Below are 17,795 nucleotides of genomic sequence, written 5' to 3'. Positions count from 1 at the left end.
TGAAGTGTCACCTCTTTATGAAACCTTCCCTAACCACAGGCAAGTTTATTTACCGCATCTATAAAATGAGGATGAAGAGCAAAGGAGAAATTGTACGCAAGGAGCATTGGAGGCACTCAATAAACAGTGGCTATTATTTTTATACAATAACATACCTATTATTATCCCCATTTTACAGTTGAGGAAAGTGAGGCAAAGGATTAAGAAACTTGTCCAAGCTCATCCAGCTAGAAATTGGTAGCATTTGGATTTCAACTAAGGCACAAGGTCCTCAGCTTTAATCATCCAGTTACACTGACTTTCACTGTGATGAGGCTCCAGGGAGACAGGACTCTGGCACAGGGCCTGGCATGTGGTAGGTGCTCAATGAATGCTGGAGACAACTGAATTGAAAGGTTTCTACATCAAGGGAGATGGGGAAAAATTACCCAAAGACTTTACTGATCATGATGTCTCATGCTTTTTATTTGACAAGACGCAACATCTTAAGATCTCTGATGAGAATAGGATGTAAAAAAATAATTCAGAAAAAAAAAATTCAGAGTGGTGTTCCATTCAAAGCTTGGTGGGTCCAAAGACTATCAATCTCCTTCAATGGGGGTGATTGTGGGTTTTAACTTCAGACCATTAAGATGGTGCAGAGATATTGGGGAAAGAGGAAAGGTACGGGATAGTTGATCTGGTTCCAACCATCCTGCTCCCTTGCCCCCGGCTTCTGAATCTCTCTCCATCTCTTTATATCATTGACACCTCAATCACTGAATCTCTCCCCATGAAAAACTGGGAGAGATTCAATCTAAGGACTCAGTGGAGTCCTGGATGTTATTTTCCAAGCAAGGTTCCACATGGAACGGAGATCCCTCCATCTTGACTCCAGATTCTTTTTCAACTCAGGTCATTAATCTCATCTACCCTCCTTTGAGCGCCATACAAAACTTAGGTAGCCCAGAAAGCCTCCCCTTTGAGCCTGGGGTCTTCCTACAGAGTCAGACAGCTTTCCACCTGAATTGAATCAACAGGGAATCCTGTGGGCGATGTTTCTTCCAACATGGATGAACTGTGAAAATAGTATGCTAAGCGAAATTTTCAGTCTGTCCCCTTTCACACAGCTGCCTAACTTTTGGTGGCTCAGAAGTCAAGAAGACAACAGGAAAAAGAATGCCAAACAATTCTATTGCTTGAACCGAAACCCAAGATATCAAGATTCACTCAAATCTCAGGAAAAACAAAAAAGACAACCTCAATTGGGTTACAAGACACAAAAGAGAACAGGAGTCACTACCAAATAAGACTAGGAGGCTTTCCGGAAATGGACAACTTTCTGAAACGCTTGCCTAAACTCTTCATTAAATACAGTATAGATTATTGGATTGATGAGGGAGTTTAAATAGCCAAGCCAGGTGAAAAAGTCAAAGAGGGCTGGGTGGATCCAGCAGGAGTCCCGGCAGATGGGGAGGACCAGAGATGCAGCAAAGAATGGCAGCCAACAGATGATGAAGGCCCCCAGAATGACCCCCAGGGTTTTAGTGGCTTTCCTTTCTCGAGCAGCGGAAATTCTCTTGCGCTCCAGGATACTGTCAGCAAGCTTGATTTTCACGTGGCTGAAAAAGAGTGGGGAGCCGGCCGAAGGAGAGTGCCCTTCATGGAGGCTGGGGTTGAGAGAGCAGAGCGAGGATCCCGCAGAGCCCATGATGAGGTGGGCGGTGGTGAAGCGTTTCCCGTAGAGTGATGGTGGATTCAGGATGCGGTTCCGGGCAGCCCTGTAGATCCGGCTGTAGAGGATGACGAGCAACACAGACGGGATGTAGAAGGCCCCACATGTGGAGTAGACGGTGTAGGAGATCTGAGAAGTGTTCACCAGGCAGTCCGACATCTCCTCGTGAGCTTTGGCCTGCCGCCAGAAGAGCGGTGGGATGGAGATACAGATGGAGATGACCCAGACGACGGCAATCATGGCGGCAGCATGGCCTGCTGTCCGGCGTTTGCTGTACTCCAGGGCATCAGTGATGGCCCAGTACCTGTCCAGAGCGATGACAAAGAGGTGCAGGATGGAGGCCGTGCAGCACGTGACGTCAGAAGACAGCCAGATGTCACACAGGATTTGGCCAAAGCTCCAGGTGCGGGTGGTGGTATATGCGATGCTGATGGGCATGACCAAGATGGAAACTAAGAGGTCAGTCATGGCCAGGGAGCCGATGAGATAGTTGGCTGGGGTGTGGAGCTTCCTGGTGAGGAAGATGGTGGTAAGCACAAAGGCATTGGAAAGGACTGTGGCCAGTGTGATGATGGACAGGCCCACAGCAAGAGAAATCTTGAGGGCCTGGAGGGTCCCCGGATCCCAAGCCTCTGGGCTTTCTGTAGCGTTCAGGGGTCTGTTGGAGGCCTCCTGGAGAAGGCCTTCCACTGACTGGTTTGGTGGGGACATTCTAGGGGGCTCTCTCTTCCCACAGACTTCCACACACACAGCTCCTTCTCTCACAGGTGTCCTGCTCACAGAACAAGGTCATCCTTCTGATTCACGCTGGTGGGAGCCATCCATCAGAACAGACCACAGTGAAAAGACCTCAAGACTCGACTATTTAAAGAACATGGAGGTGACGACCAGCTGGTAGTTAGTTAAGGTCTTTCCTAAACCAGGTGAACCCCAAGATGTCTCACTGTTCTGGAACTTTACCCAGCTTTCAGGGGGCCTCCGGGGGGGCTTTTAAAACTAGAGACAAAAAGAACTACCAGCTGATTCGGAGAAGCAGTCCAGTCAACAGCTCCCAGTTTTCCCGGGTTCATCGTGACACAGTACGAGGTACGTAACTTCGGTTCCTGTCCTGCTGACCGTTTTGAGCCTGAACAGACAAAACATTCCGGTTACCAAGACTTGAGGAATGCATGAGCCGGGAGAAGGCAAACAAACAGATCACTGTGGGTTCATCGAGAAGGGCACACGTTCAGAAGCTCTAGGGTTTAAAGAAGAAAAAAAGTCGAGTTAGGTTCTAGAATGACAATTTGGACACTTGAAATTAACTATAAGATTAAATGGATATTGCTTAATGCTGGCAGGGGTGCAGTGAAACTGGTATTCTGGTCAGGAGAAGGCAGAGGAGGGCAATGTGCCCCACCCCCACAATTCCCAGAGCGGGCAAAGTCTCAGAGCTGTTGGAAGCATCACAGGCTTGTCACAAGTACATGAAATCAGCTCTGTAAATTGTGAATCAGAAATCATCTGTTTATTCAGCAACAATGGAAACTAAACAAAATAACTCTGTTTTTTGTCATCAGGAAAGATACCAAATGTTACAATGCATTTCTCTAAGAATTGGGAAGGGGGAGGTGACCTTTCTTCTATTCATATGAATTTTCCTAGAGTGAGCATGCATGATTCTTAAAACAAAAAAAAAGCAAACACAAAAACATCTTTTTGTTAAGCAAAGAAATTAATTGCAAAAATAAAAACCCTGAGCATTTTTCACGGTGAAAGTTCAAATCCAGAAAATACATTCAGAAATTGGAAATTGGAAGTTTAGTCACAAAAAAATCTTGGGGGGTGGCTAAAAGGGGTAAAGGGACATATATGTACGGTGAGGGACAATAATTAGACTACTGGAGGTGAGCATGATAAAGTCTATCCAGAAACTGATAAACAATAATATATGCTCGAAATTACACAATGTTGTAAACCATTATGATCTCAATAAAATTACTAGAAAAAGAAATCTTGAAGACTCATTTTCTTTTCTCCCTCCCATTCCACAAAGTTGTGGGTGCTTTGTCTTTGGAAAATATCTGCCAGGGCCGGCCCCGTGGCTTAGCGGTTGAGTGCGCTCGCTCTGCTTCTGGCGGCCCGGGTTCGGATCCTGGGCGCGCACAGACGCACCGCTTCTCTGGCCATGCTGAGGCCGCGTCCCACATACGGCAACTAGAAGGATGTGCAACTATGACATACAACTATCTACTGGGGCTTTGGGGGAAAAAAGGAGGAGGATTGGCAATAGATGTTAGCTCAGGGCTGATCTTCCTCACACACAAAAAAAAAAATCTGCCAGAAGAGGGGAAACAGCCTCAATTTAAGAAAATCAATCTTAAGCAGCCTGCTCCAAAACTTTCCCCACGTGTGAAGGATATTTTTACAATATCGTCTGTGGAGTTCTTCTGTGTTCTAGGCACTGAGTTATTTAGCCCTGGGGCTAAGACTCACCCAACCTGTGAAGTGGGCAAAAAGGCCCCCAACTTACAAATGAGCCAGTGATGCTCATAGAGGTGATGTCACCTGCCCGAGGTCACCCACCTGGAAGTAGAAGAACCAGGACCAGAGCCAGCTCTGGAAATCTCCACTCTTCTCTACACTGCTTCAAGTCAGGGAAAAGGCTTAAGGCACAAGTGCTTCCAGGAGCGGAGCTGGTTGGGACTCCCTGGTGACAGGTGAAAATGATGATCCCTCTTGCCCCACCCCTCACCCTGTGCTGCACCCCAGAAGCCTCTGGCTCCCACTTTGGTTCACAAGGAAAATGAGAAGTCGGGTTGGACTGTTTGGAATTTTCTTCCTTCAAGACAGTCTGGGTGAGTGAGGTGCCATCATTTCTCACAGACGGCTGTGTGCTTGCCCCACAAACCCATGCGGTCACTCCTGGGTTCCAGGCATTCCGATGACCTCATCCAGTGAAAGGCGTGGGCTCAGAAAGGCCTGAGAGGCTGGTGGGTGATATCTTGGGAAGAAGGACCGGGTGGATTGCCTTGGTCAGGAATGCTGGGCTGGAGCTTCGCAGGAAGCTACATGATTCTGAAGCTGTCTCCCTCCTCTCCTACCTGCTGTCCCGCCCCACCCTGAAGAAAGTTGGGGGAATTTCCCATAATCCTGCTACCTTTGGAGATACAGACTGTAGCCCCATAAGCAACTACCTCTCTCCCATCACACTTCAAATTAAAATAATAATGAGATATCATTTTCACCCAGCAGAAGGTAAAAAATTCTAAATCTGATCATGTCATGTCATTGGGTAAGGGTGTGTAGCAACAGGAGTTTTCACCTACCACTAGTAGAATGTAAATTGGGGAACCTCATTAGCAAACAATTTGGTATTATCTCATAAAGCTAAAGACGTAATGACTACCTCATGACCCAGTAATTTCCCTTCCAGGTATACATGACAGAGAAACTCTTCTGTGTGTTCACCAGCAGGCAGGAGCAAGAACGGTCACCATAGCATCGCCTGTAATAGCAAACAACTGGAAATCACTCTCATGTCCGTCAACACTAGAATGGTAGGATGTGGCATATTCCTACGACGGAGTGCTACAGAGAAGTAAAACTGAGTAAACGAAAGCTGCATCCATCAAAGTGGGAGATTCTCACAAACCTAACACTTAGTGCCCAAGTCAGAAACATGTAAGAAGAAACAAACTGTTTAGGGCTATAAATATGTGTAGCAAAGCCATAAGGAAAAGCAAGGAAACGTTAAATATAAAATTCAGGATGGTAGTTACCCCTGGAGGAGAAAGGATGAGGGAATGTAACTGTGGAGGAGTTTTAAAGGTATCAATGATGTTCTACTCTTTTTTTTTTTTTTGCTAAGGAAGATTGGCCCTGAGCTAACATCTGTGCCAATCTTCCTCTATTTTGCATGTGGATCACCACCACGGCACGGCCACCAACAAGTGGTGTAGGTCCATGCCTGGGAACCGAACCCAGGCTGTTGAAACAGAGCACGCCAAACTTAACCAGTAGGCCATGGGGCCAGCCCCTATTCTATTCTTTAAGGTGGTGGTGGGTACATGGATGTTTATTATTATTCTTTGAACTGTATGTATGTTACATATATACTCTTTTGTAGAGAGTTATATATTTGTAATTTTTCTTAAACAATCAATTTTGTCCATTATGAAAAAAACCTAACGCTATTACTACCAGCAATAACAGTGATACATTTTGGTACATTAGTACCTATTGATATATTTTAGTCCCAAAGATGTGGGTTCTGGTCCCGGCTCTGCCGCTGACCAGTGGAGTAACCATGGGCAAGTCACAACTTCTCTTTGACCCTGTTTCTTTCTTGGTAAAATGGGAACATAAGCATGGCTATGCTGCCCAAAGGGGTGTTTAGTAGTTCTAGTAAGATCAGGTATGTGCTATAAACTGAAGAGTCCTGAACAAATGGATTGAGGATAACACAGATGGAGGGCAGTGGCTAAAAGCATGTATTTTAAGTCAGGCAGGCTCAGGTCTCAACGCCTGCTGCTCCACTTTCCCGCTGTGGCCATTGGGCAAGTCACTTACGCTCTCTGAGCCCGCACAGCCTCAGTGAGGAAGATGATAATCCATACCTCACAGGAGTTTGGGGAGAACTAGTAAGATCATGGATCCAAACGGCCAACACAGTAAACGATGACTTCTCTGGTTTCTCTAGGATGTGTCCAATCAAATTCAGGTCTCCAGGCAACAAGGTCTCTTCCCTCACTAGAAACCAGGCCTCACTGTTATTTTGGTGAGTGATGTCTGCCATCGTCAGAACTACCAGCCACTCACGGAGCTTCTCGCCTGCCCACCACACTCCTGGAGCCATCGCAGCAGCAGCGCCTCCCCTGGAGTCCAGGTCACACAGACTCCAGCCAGACCATGCACCCCCCGCTCTAGCATCTCCGCAGAGGGGTGGAGGGGAAAAAGCAGGCAGACAGACAGACCTGGGTCCCAATCCCAACTTATTCCACAGACCACCTCTGACCACAGCTGATTGGACCAGGATGGACATGTGACCAGAAATGAGCCAATCAGATTCTGTCTTGGGAGTTTAGAATGGAGATTGTGAGCAGCTGAGCAGACAGATGATGGAGGGGGAGCAACTTGAAAGCTGAGGCTCCTGAGGCTGGAGTTGGGTCACAGCCATGACCAAAGCCAGGGCAAGTGTGGGGGGAGCAGAAAACCCATAAATAAACAAAGAAAACAGGTCTGCAGAGAGAAGCAGGAGAATGGAGCAGACAGAGAAAGGAGCAGAGAGAGAGAGGAACCATCTGCCCTAGGAGAGGAGGGAGAGGAGCCTTCCTATCCTCGGATGTCCGCAAGCAACCTCTGTCCCCAGGAAACCTCATTTGTACCAACTCGTACTTTTCCTAGTTGAGCCAGTTCGAATGGACACAGCAGGCACTGAGATACAGTAATAAGAGAGAGGATTTTCAGTTCCTTACCAGCAAACAATCCCTACTGTGGGATGTGAGGCAAGTCATTTCACCTCCTGGGCTTTTCTTCCTCATCCGTAAAGTGGGGTAACAGCACCTTTCCCCCGGAACTGCTATGTGGATTCAATGATGGAGGGATAACATGCCCGGCACAGTGGCTGCCACCCAGCAGGTGTTCTGTTAATCACTCTTTACTAAGATTTCCTACCCAGGGCTCATTCAATTCACAGGAAGATCAGTCACCTCCCCTTTCTCACTTAGTTAAAATAAACTAAGTGAGTCATAAAACCATGCCAGAAACAAAGAGGATATATGGGTTTAATGTATCCTCAGAAGCCAGTCTCATCCTTTCAGAGGGAAAAATCCAAGGCTCTGTGATAAAGATTTGTGGCAGTAGAATAAATCCCCCACAGAGGAATTCGTGTCTGTTCTTTCTCTAGAAGCTGTGTGGTACAGATGAGTGAGTCCTGGACGGGAAATCATTCTCCACAGATCTGAAGAGTGCTTTATATTTTACAAAGTGCCTCCCCAGCTGTTATTTCATCTCATCCTCTCTACCACATATGACCTCCCACAGCCTCAGTTTTCTCTTCTATAAAATCAGGGTATCAAGTCTATCTCCCGGGAGTTTCATGAGGGTGAAATAAAATAATATATGTGGGGAAGACTGAAAAGTTTTAACACGGGTGTGTGTGTGTCTATCTATCTATCCATCCATCCATCCGTCTATCTCTGAGTGCAGGTTTTGAAATCTAATCAGCTTCCTGAGCAAGTCAATCTTTCACCTCAGTTTCTCTAATTATAAAATCTGGAAAATGTAGAAAACAAAAAGTAGCCAAACCTCTGACCCAAAACTTCCATTCCCAGTTATACCCAACAAAACACGTACATATGTCCACCAAAAGACGCATGGAAGAATTGTTCATAAGAGCACTATTTAACAACCTCAAACTGCCCAAGCATCAACAGTAGAGTGGATAAATAAATCGTGGCATATTCATACAGTAGAATACTATACGTCAATGAGAATGAACCTCAGCTCCCCACTACACACAACCACGTGGATGAATCTCACAGACATAATGTGGGGCAGAAGAAACTCAACATTATGACACCACGTGTGATCCAAACTTCATAAAGTTCAAGAACAGGCAAAACTGACCCACACTGATGGCAGTCACGCTGGTGTGTTGCCCCGGAGGTGAGGGATGTAATGACTGGGAGGGAGAATGAGGGGGCTCCTGGATGAAGGTCATGTTCTGTTTCTTGAGTTGGGTGTGTTCACTTTGTGAAAATTCATCAGGCTGTATACTTGCGTTTGGGGCACTTCTGTTTTTGTAAAAAGTTTACCCAAAAAAGTAAGGTTAAGGGGCCAGCCCGGTGGCAGAGTGCTTAAGTTCGTGTGCTCCGCTTTGGTGGCCCAGGGTTCACAGGTTCGTATCCCAGGCACAGACCTGTGCACTGCTCATCAAGCCATGCTGTGGCAGCATCCCACATACAAAGCAGAGGAAGACGGGCACAGATGTTAGCTCAGAGCCAAACTGCCTCACCACCAACAACAAAAAAAGTCAGGTTAAGTGTCTAGGAACCTTAGGTACCAGTTCTGCTGGTCAAAGGGAGACTATGGGCTCGTCATTTAACAACCTTGAGCTCAGTTTCTTCACGTGGAAAATGGGGACAATAACAATACCAATGTCATGTGGCTGTTATGTTTAGTGAACTGAGTAGAAAGCACCAGCCATACAGTAAATGCTCTGTAAATTATAGGTAGTTATAATTAATAGTCTTTCCCTGGCAAACATGATTTAGAAGGAACTATTTAAATGACGTAATCCAATCTAATCAGCTGAGATGGCTGATGGCCAGAGGGGTGGGTGCCTTAGAGGTTGCCTAAGATCACATAGCAAAGTTCAGCATCCGTCCCAGATCAGCTCAGTGCTTTGACTACCCCATGCTGCCCCCACCTTCCTCTATCAAAAGGAGGAGTATATTTCCTTGTCCCTCAATTCTGGGTTCAGCATGGACCAGCTATGGCCAACAGAATGAGGCAGAAGTGACAGTGAGCCAGTTCCAAATTTAGTCCTCAAGAGGCTGTGCCTGTTTCTGCTTGCACTCCGCCATCTCCATTGGAAGAACATGTGTGGGCTATCCCACCGGTCCCCAGAGGAGATGAAGATGCTGCAGCAGAGCTGCCCCAGCCAAACCCAACCTGGAACAGAGCTCGTCGGCCAACGGGCAGGAGCATGTATGAGCCCAGCTAAGATCAGCAGAAATGCCCAGCTAATTTCAGATTAAATCAGCCAGTCTCCAAACACATGCATTGTAGTAATAAATGTTGCTGTTTTAATCCACTGAGTTTGAGGGTGGCTTGTTACACAGCAATAGCTGACTGATATAGTCCCCTCATTCACTGAATTACTAGATTCTGTCAATTCTACTGCCTAAACTGAACTCTGCCATGGCTCTTTTCTCCCTTCGCTACCCCTGCTGTCACCATCCTGTTTCAGGCCATCATCTTCCCTGGCCTGAATGGTCTTGCTGCCTCCACTCCTGCCCCTTCTCCATTCTCTTACCAATCACACCCAGAATCTTCCTTTTAACCAAGAGTCTGACCGTGTCACTCCCTTAAAATCCTTCAGTGGCTCCCACTGCACCCGGGACTAAGTCCCAGCTCCACAGCTTGGTTTTGAGACCCCTCATGACCCAGGCTTTACTTACATTTCCAGCATCATCTCCTGACCTAGGTGGCTGTGACCTTCACGCTCCAGTGGCACCAAGCTGCTTGCTCTTCTGTCAGCCCCCTGCTGCCATATCCACGCTCAGTGCTGTTTCCTGCTCTGCAGCTTTGTCCCTGCTGTGTCCTCTGCCTGGAAAGTATCCTCTCCCCAGCCCTCTGCCTGCCTAACTCCAAGTGACCCTGCAGGAGAAGTTCTGGCATCTGCCCAGGAAGCCTTCCCTAACCTCCCCCAGCCCGGCTCGGGTTAGGTACCCATCTCCTGGAAGCCCACCACCATAGCTCTTACCACACTGGACTGTCCCCATCACTGGACCTCAGTGCAGGGACCACGCCTTATTTAACCCCATAGCCCTGACACCTGGCCCAGAGCAAGAGCTCAATAAATGTTTATGAAGGGCTGCATGAACTGATGAGGAATGGGCCCTGAGAACAGCGTACTGGATGGAGAAGGGAGCCCTGGGCTTCAGCTTGGTTCTGCCACTAATTCTCTGTGACCTCAGATAAGTCACTTCCTCCTCTGGGTCTCAGTTTCTCCATCTTGAAAATGAGAGCGTGGGACCAGATCAGAGATTCTCCTACTGTGCATCAGAATCACCTGGGGAAGCTTTAAAAAAGTACAAATACTGTTAGAAAAAAACAGACATCCAGGCCTCACCCTCCGAGGGGCAGAGCCCAGGCACGGTAATTTTTCAAAGTTCCCCAAGTGTTTCCAAGGTGCAGCCAGGATTGACAACGACTGGCCTGGATGATCGCTGGTTATCTTCATCATGACAATCTCGTTATCTTTAAAAAAATCAAAGACAGGAGAAGCCTGTTTTCAAGGCCTTTGCAACAGGGAAGGATGAGAATGCAACCCCTTCCAACTCTCCACCTTGCGCTAGGTCGTGACCAGCCTTCAGCAGGGAAGGACCACCTTGATCAACCAAACGCACTGTACAAAGGCTGTTGCCTTTGTGGTTAACAACACACTGGAGCCTCTCACGCTTGTGGGAAAGTGGGCAAAGGGGTTTTAAACTCTTACCACCTGCCCCTAATACTACCGCTTGGGGCAGAGTTAGTATCCCCATTTTTCAGATGAAGAAACTGAGGTCCAGAGAGGTAAAATGACTAACCCAAGGCCATAGAGGTAATACGTGGCACAGCCGGGATGGAGAGTCAGCACTGAGCAACTAGAATAACCACTACTGGCTACATGTGACCATTGAGCGCTTGAAATGTGGGCACTGAGATGTGCTGTAAGTTAAAACACACCGGGCTTCAAAGACTTAGTCCAAAAAAAAAAAAAGGATGTAAAATATCTCATTAATAATTTTTATATCAGTTACATGACATTTTGGATATACTGGGCAAATAAAATATATAATTGAAATTGATTTCACTTTTTTCTTTTTTTAACACGGCTACCTCTAAATGTTCTAAATCTCAAATTACATTTGCGGCTTGCATTCTATTTCTATTGGATAATGCTGCTCTAGAACCAGTGGTTCTTGACAGGGGTGATAGCGCCTCCTAGAGGTCATTTTGGGACTCTGTCCAGGGGGAACTCGATGCAATCCAGGGGAAGGGGTTGGTACAGTACTGGGAGCTGCGCGGGCAGGGGCTGGAATACTAGTAATAGTAAAGTAATAGCCAACATTATTAAGAGCTTACTATGTGCCAGGCACTGTTTTAAGCACTTCTCCTATATCAACTCATTTAAGTCTGACCACAACCCTCTGAAGCCTGTCCTATTATTATTATTCCCATTTCCCACGAGAGGGAACTGAGGCTCAGAGAAAGGGCTTGCCTAAGGCCCCAGAGCTAGGACACCGTAGATCTAGGATTGGAACCTGGGCTTGCCGGACTCCACGCTCCACCACTCACAATAGGTGCTGAGTAAAGTCAGTTCGCGCCCTTCTTCCTTCCACGACTACTTACCCCACACACGCCTGCACACATTCCAAACATCTTCCCTGGGTACCCGCTATATGCTAGGGCCCATCACTCCCACCTGAACGGGCCTCTCTCTGCCGCCGGGAGGGCGCACGGACATCCTCATTCAGCACTCAGCACGCCATCCTCTGCCGCCTTCTCAGCACAGCCCAGAGAGAAGGGGGGAACATGGTTGCCACAGTGCTTCTCACACTGGAATGGGCACACGCGTGACCTAGGGATCTTATGAAAATGCAGGATCTGATTCCGTGAGTCTGAAGTAGGACCTGAGATTCTGCATTTCTGACAAGCTCCCAGGGGATGCTGCCGCTCCACGGACCACACCGAGTTGTGCAAGGGATAATAGTAATGTCAGCCCCAGGATTTAAGGATCTCAGAGTGTCAGAGCGGGAAGGACTCTTAGGAATCATCTGATCCAATTCCCTCACAGTGTTGACAGGGAGAGAGGCTCAGAGAGGGTAAGACACTTGCCCAAGGTCACACAGTGAGTTACGGGCAGAGACCAAGTCTCAGACTCCCATCAGTGCTCCTTCCACTGCCTCCCACTTGTAGCAGGAACTTGAGACTAAGGACAGAAGTATCCAGAGGCTTTCATACCATATGCTTTTGGTATTTTCATATCCTCCCCCACCTCCCCTCCGAGTTTCCATACGAGGGGAGTAATCCTGGGGGCAGACTGGCAGGGCAGACCACACTCTGCAAGAAGCCTTGAGGGCTGCATCCTCTGGCCCTGGAGCTCAACCCGCTCCTCCACCCCTGATGCTGCAACATCTGGGTCTCCAGAGAGCACTTGAGCTGACGGAGTGAAACCATTTTCAGGTCAGAGGAGAGGCTGTCTTCTGCTGACTGGATAAACAAGGTACTAACAACAGGAATTCATTTCCTAGAAATTAAACACTGAATTTGTTTGTGTTTACAAGATCCAAACCTGCTAGTCACCATCTGTTCTCCCTGCTGGGAGGCACAATACAGCTGTGATGAAGCGCACGAGCTTCGGAATCAGGTAGACTGAATTTGCTTCCCAGCTCTGCCATTTACTAGCTCTGTGACCTTGGGCAAGTTTCTTAACCTCTCTGAGCCTGTTTCCTCAACTATTCAATAGCTATTTACTTAAAGCCTACCACGGGTTGGCATGAGCAACACAGACGTGGACTCTGCTCCAAGGAAGACTTATAGTGGCCCTGGCCCTGGAACCACAGACGTGATCCAGGATGACAGTGGAGCACGCAGGGAGCCACAGGAAAGTAAGAGGGATAGGTAACCTGCTGCATCCTGCGATCCCCCTCGGAAAGTGGCTTTGAAGCTGAGCGCTGGAAGACAAACAGAATCAGGAATGAAAAGGAGTTGGGCCACTGATACCTATTCCACGGGACTGAAGCTTGGAGAACCCTTCCCTCCACGCACCTCAAATCCTTTTTCTTCATTTCCTATTGCTTACATGTCCGGAGATTGCACAGTCCAGCCCTTTCCTCTCATCCTCCTGTTCACCTGCACTCAGCAAAAGATCCCACCTCCAGCCTGGCTGAGACCTCCTCCGGCGAAAACACTGTGGTTCTCGCACACCTCTGAGCCTTTGCACAGGTTGTTCCTTCTACCTGGAATGCCTTTCCTCTCGCCTCCTCCACTTTTTCTGGAGGTTTCTCTGGACCCTAGGAATGGAACTGATTGCTCCCTCCTCCTCTCCCCACTGGTCTTATCACACTGGACTCCCTCGACTGGGCTCACTTGCCGCCGGCCTGTCTCCCTGTTTGGACTCCAGTTCCTGAAGGGAGGGGAGGCCTGTGTGTTATGGAGCCCAGCGCCCTCTGTGTGGGGTGTACTCTTCCCCATCACGCCCTGGTCCAACTCCAACTTTACCCTCAGGATAGAATTCAACTGTCTCCTCTGCTGAAATTTGTCCACTCCGTCCACCCAAGTGGGGCCAGCCCCTCCTCTGTGCCCAGCAGCGCCTCCTGTTTCTGGTTCGTACCGCACCTCCCTCGTCCCCCTGCAGCCCAGTGCTGGGGGCTCTCTCTCCCCATGAGATGGAGCAGAGACCCGGTTTTGTTCACAGATGTGTTTTGGTTTGATACTTCCAGTGGTTCAGGAACGATTCACTCAAAGAACGAAAGAGGAACACTGACAGTTCTACCTTTGACACCCCTCTCTGTACCTCTGGCCCCAAATGTCCTTTGGTCATCCCTCCTGGCTGTCCCACAGGGGCCCCAAACTCAATCGAGCCACGGTCTTCCTCGTCCACACCAACCCCTCCTGTTTCCTCCTTGGTAGGCATTAGCCTGTTATTCACCCATCCCCAACACTTGGAATCCTCCCTCCCTCCTTCTCTGCCCCAGCATTTAACCAGTTGCTTCTCTTTTATGCATGAGGAAGCTAAGGCTCAGAAAGGTAATGCAACCGGCTCAAGGTCACACAGCAAGTAAGTGGCCAGGTCCAGGGCCTTGCTCTGAACAGCCCAGACTCCCTCCCTAGCCTGACCTCTCCTCTCCCCTGACTTCTCTACCCACATTTGGGGCATTTGTGTCTTGCTTCAGGCTCACAGATCGCCCTCTGCCCGGAAGAGCAAGCTTTTCCACCCCCCTCCACACGTATCTATCATCATCTGCTCTCTGTTCTCTGAAGCGCTTCTCAAAAGCCACTTCCAGGGCCGGCCCTGTGGCCTGGTGGTTAGGTTTGGCACACTCAGATTTGGCGGCCCGGGTTTGGTTCCCGGAGTGGACCTACACCACGTGTCGACGGCCATGCAGTGGCAGCGACCCACATACGAAACAGAGGAAGATTGGCACAGATGTTAATTAGCTTAGGGGGAATCTTCCTCAGAAAAAAAAGCCACTTCTTCCAGGAAGGCTTCCCTGGCCAACTAGATGCAAAATCCCCCTCCTTTAAACTCTCTCCAGACTCCAGGTTTGCTTGTGCCTCTTACTGCTGGAAGCTCCTTGAAGAGCTACCTATTCCCTCCCCACTCCAGTGCCCAGAGCACAGTAGGCTCGCAATCAGTATAGAATAACTCCTCTTGTGAGGTTCATATGAGCCCTAGAGAAATAACAGCCTTCCTCCTCTCCTGTTTGCAACTCTGCAACGGCTCCCATATCAGAATAAATCCAAACTCCTCACCATGGCCTACAAGGCCCTACATTACCTGGCCCTGCCCGCCCCCCAGCCACCTCTCTGACCTCATCTCTTACCAGCTGCCCCCCCTTAAATTTCACCTCTTCGGCAAAGCTTTGAGCAGCCAACATAAAATAGCTCTCATCCTCTGTCATATCACCCTGCTCTATGCTCATTCGAGCACTTACCCCTTTCTGATATTTTCTGCTCATTTGTTTACTGCTTGTCCTCCCCGCCAACACACACCTTCTATCTAGCTCATTGCTGTACCTCCAATGCCTAGAACAGCGCCCGACAATGAGCACATGGGTCTGCAGCCTGAGGAGCGATCTGGGCTGGAGATAACGTGTATGAGTCACATTCACAGAGGTGGTTACTAAAGCCAGGGGGGTGGATGAGCTCACCCAGGGAGAGTGTCTACTACGAGAAGAGAGGAGGGCCTGGGAGAGCAGAGCAGCTCACGGCTGTAGCAAGGAGGATGAACCTGCAAAAACAACAGAGACGAAGGAGGGAAAACACGACATTGTTAAGTCGTGGGAGCCAGAAGAGGGTGTTTCCAGAGGGAAGGAGTGGTCAGCAGTGTCAACTGCCGCTAAGAAACAAAGTTAAGGACTGGGGCTGGCCCGGTGGCGTAGCGGTTAAGTTCATGCGCTCCGCTTCAGCGGCCCAGGGTTCGCAGGTCCGGATCCTGGGCGTGGACATACGCACCACTCATTAAGCCATGCAGTGGTGGTGTTCCATACAAAGTAGAGGAAGATGGGCATGGATGTTAGCCCAGGGCCAATCTTCTTCACAAAAAAAAAAAAAAGAAAGAAAGAAAGAAAGAAAGTTAAGAACTGACCAGTGTCTGCTGAATTCAGCTTCCTGGAGGACACTGGTGACCTTGGCAGGGTCCATCAGGTGGGAGCCATCTGTGTAATGAGGGGCCTTTCAGGTCCTGGGAACGCCCAGCTCTGAGAATCTGTATTTCTGCTCACATTTGCATCACTCTCGCCAAAAAGCAGTCATCCATGTGTGGCCCAGAAGAGACAGGATGACCCAGGGTACCCACCCTCATTATTCATCCATCAGGTAACTGACAAACTCTGAGGAAGCCCCTCTGTATTTCTGCCCTGTCCTGGGCACCATGGGGAGAGGAGGCCCTAGGCCCTGCCAGTCATATCCAGCTGCCAGCCCCCTCCCTCATATGCCATCCACTAGGTCCTGGCTTCCCAGATGCCTCCACAACAAAGACCCCACACTTCTCCCCACCAGCTGGACAGGACTAAAGGCCAGAGAAGGTCCAGCTGTCCAAGTCCTTGCTGGCTGCTGTCGGTACAGCGTCCCTTGATGTCCTTGAGAGGAAGGCTGAGACCCTGGCCGGTGGCTTTGGGGTTCAGAGGAGAGCACACACCCATGATGTATGCTCAGTTAGAAAACACTGGAGGCTGATTCCAGGAAATAGATGGAGAGGTGGCTCCTAATAACCAAAGCAATGATGGCCACTAATGACTGAACTGTTGTGCGGGGCAGGTACTGGGCTGAGCAATGGCCCCATTTGACTTGCACAGTGAGCCTGTGAGGCCAGCCTTCTTACCCGCATTTCACATGGGAGGAAATCAAGGCTCAGAGAGGTTAAAACGGCTTTCTCAAGGTCACACAGCTAGCATATAGCCAAGCCCGGTTTGCTAATGCAGCTAGTCTGCCCCAAGAGCCACCGCTCCTAATTCTTAAACTTCCCCCGAGCTAGAGAGGCAAGGGACTTCAGTCATATTCTCTCACAAGCAGTGTGACTTTGGGCAAGATTTATTCCCCACTCTGCCTATCTGCAATAAAGCAGATTTCTTAGTGCCCTTCCAGTTCTGACACTATGTGATTAGCTGGGATCAGTACAGAAGTTTACAGTTTATAAAAAGGCATCCATCGGGCATCTCATTTATTCCCACGGATCCGCAGGGCAGGAAAAGTATCCCCCCCATTTGATAGATGTGCAAACTGAGGTTCGAAGAGACGCAGCGACCTGCCCAAGGTCATGAAGCTAGTTAGGGCTTCGGGTCTGGAAGGCGAGGCTCCACACTGAACGCTCCTTCAACTCCCCTTCAGAAAGGGGCGGCCCCGCCGCGGCGCCGCGCCCGGACCTGGCCGGCAGGGGGGAGCGCCCTGCTTCTCTCGGCCGCCCGGGGCCACGTGGGGGCGTCGCAGCCCCCCGCCCGGGGGGCGCCCCTCCCGCCCCGCCAGACCTCGCTCGGGCGCGGGGCACCGGAATGCGCGCTCGGGGTCCCGCAGCCGCCTCCGGGCGCCGCCTCGCCCGCCCTCCATCCGGGGGCTCCGGACTGGGCTCCCCTCGGGCTGGGCTGGTCCTCTGGACCCCACTTCCCCGCGCGGGCTCCCCGTCCGAAAGCGTGGAGATGCAGGACGCCCCGGGTCCCCGAGGAGGGGCGCCCCCGCCCTGCCCCAGCTCCTCCGGGATGCGCGAGGCCCGGCGCGCGCCTCTCCGGGCGGCACTCTCTCCGAGCGCTTACCCGCTCCCGGCCCGCAGGTGCGGCCCCGGGCTCGCCCTCCCGGCTCCTGCTTCCTCGCGCAGCGCCGCGTCTCCCCGCCCGCGGCCGCCGCCCCGGGGCGCTTCCCGGCCCGCGCCCTCGCGGCCCCGCACCTCCCTGGGCCCCTCCCCGCGCCCTGCGGCTCCGTCCCCACGTTCGCCTTCCCGCGCCCGCCGCGCCTCCTCGCTCCCCTCCCCCAGCTCCTCCCCCGCTCGGCTCCCTCCCCGCTCGGCCCCCCGCCCGCCGGGACGAGGCACGGCCCCTTCCAGTCCCGGCGGCTGAGGAGCTCCGAGCCCCCGCCGCCTTCCCAGCCCCAGACCCAGGGGTGGGTGGGCGCCCAG

General features: G+C 50.2%; 1 protein-coding gene across 4 annotated transcripts; it reads right to left on the bottom strand.

Annotated features, from left to right (window-relative positions):
- Positions 1-447: 447 nt before the first annotated feature.
- Positions 448-17,549, bottom strand: HTR1D (5-hydroxytryptamine receptor 1D). 4 transcript variants are annotated; one of them, XM_087446585.1, is made up of 4 exons: positions 9,880-14,058; positions 5,103-5,201; positions 4,280-4,403; positions 448-2,951 (listed from the first exon to the last, which is right to left on the bottom strand). In XM_087446585.1, exon 4 carries the CDS (start codon positions 2,423-2,425, stop codon positions 1,292-1,294), a length of 1,134 nt encoding a protein of 377 aa, XP_087302711.1. In that variant the 5' UTR covers positions 2,426-2,951; positions 4,280-4,403; positions 5,103-5,201; positions 9,880-14,058; the 3' UTR covers positions 448-1,291. The 4 variants fall into 4 exon arrangements, with proteins under 4 accessions (XP_087302711.1, XP_087302709.1, XP_087302710.1 ...); XM_087446583.1 differs by lacking the exons at positions 4,280-4,403; positions 9,880-14,058 and adding an exon at positions 17,437-17,535; XM_087446584.1 differs by lacking the exon at positions 4,280-4,403.
- Positions 17,550-17,795: the final 246 nt, after the last annotated feature.

Source organism: Ceratotherium simum, chromosome 22 (assembly GCF_057802395.1).
Source record: "Ceratotherium simum simum isolate JZ-2026a chromosome 22, ASM5780239v1, whole genome shotgun sequence".
Classification (NCBI taxonomy): Eukaryota; Metazoa; Chordata; class Mammalia; order Perissodactyla; family Rhinocerotidae; genus Ceratotherium; species Ceratotherium simum.
This window is presented reverse-complemented; position numbering and strand designations above follow the sequence as displayed.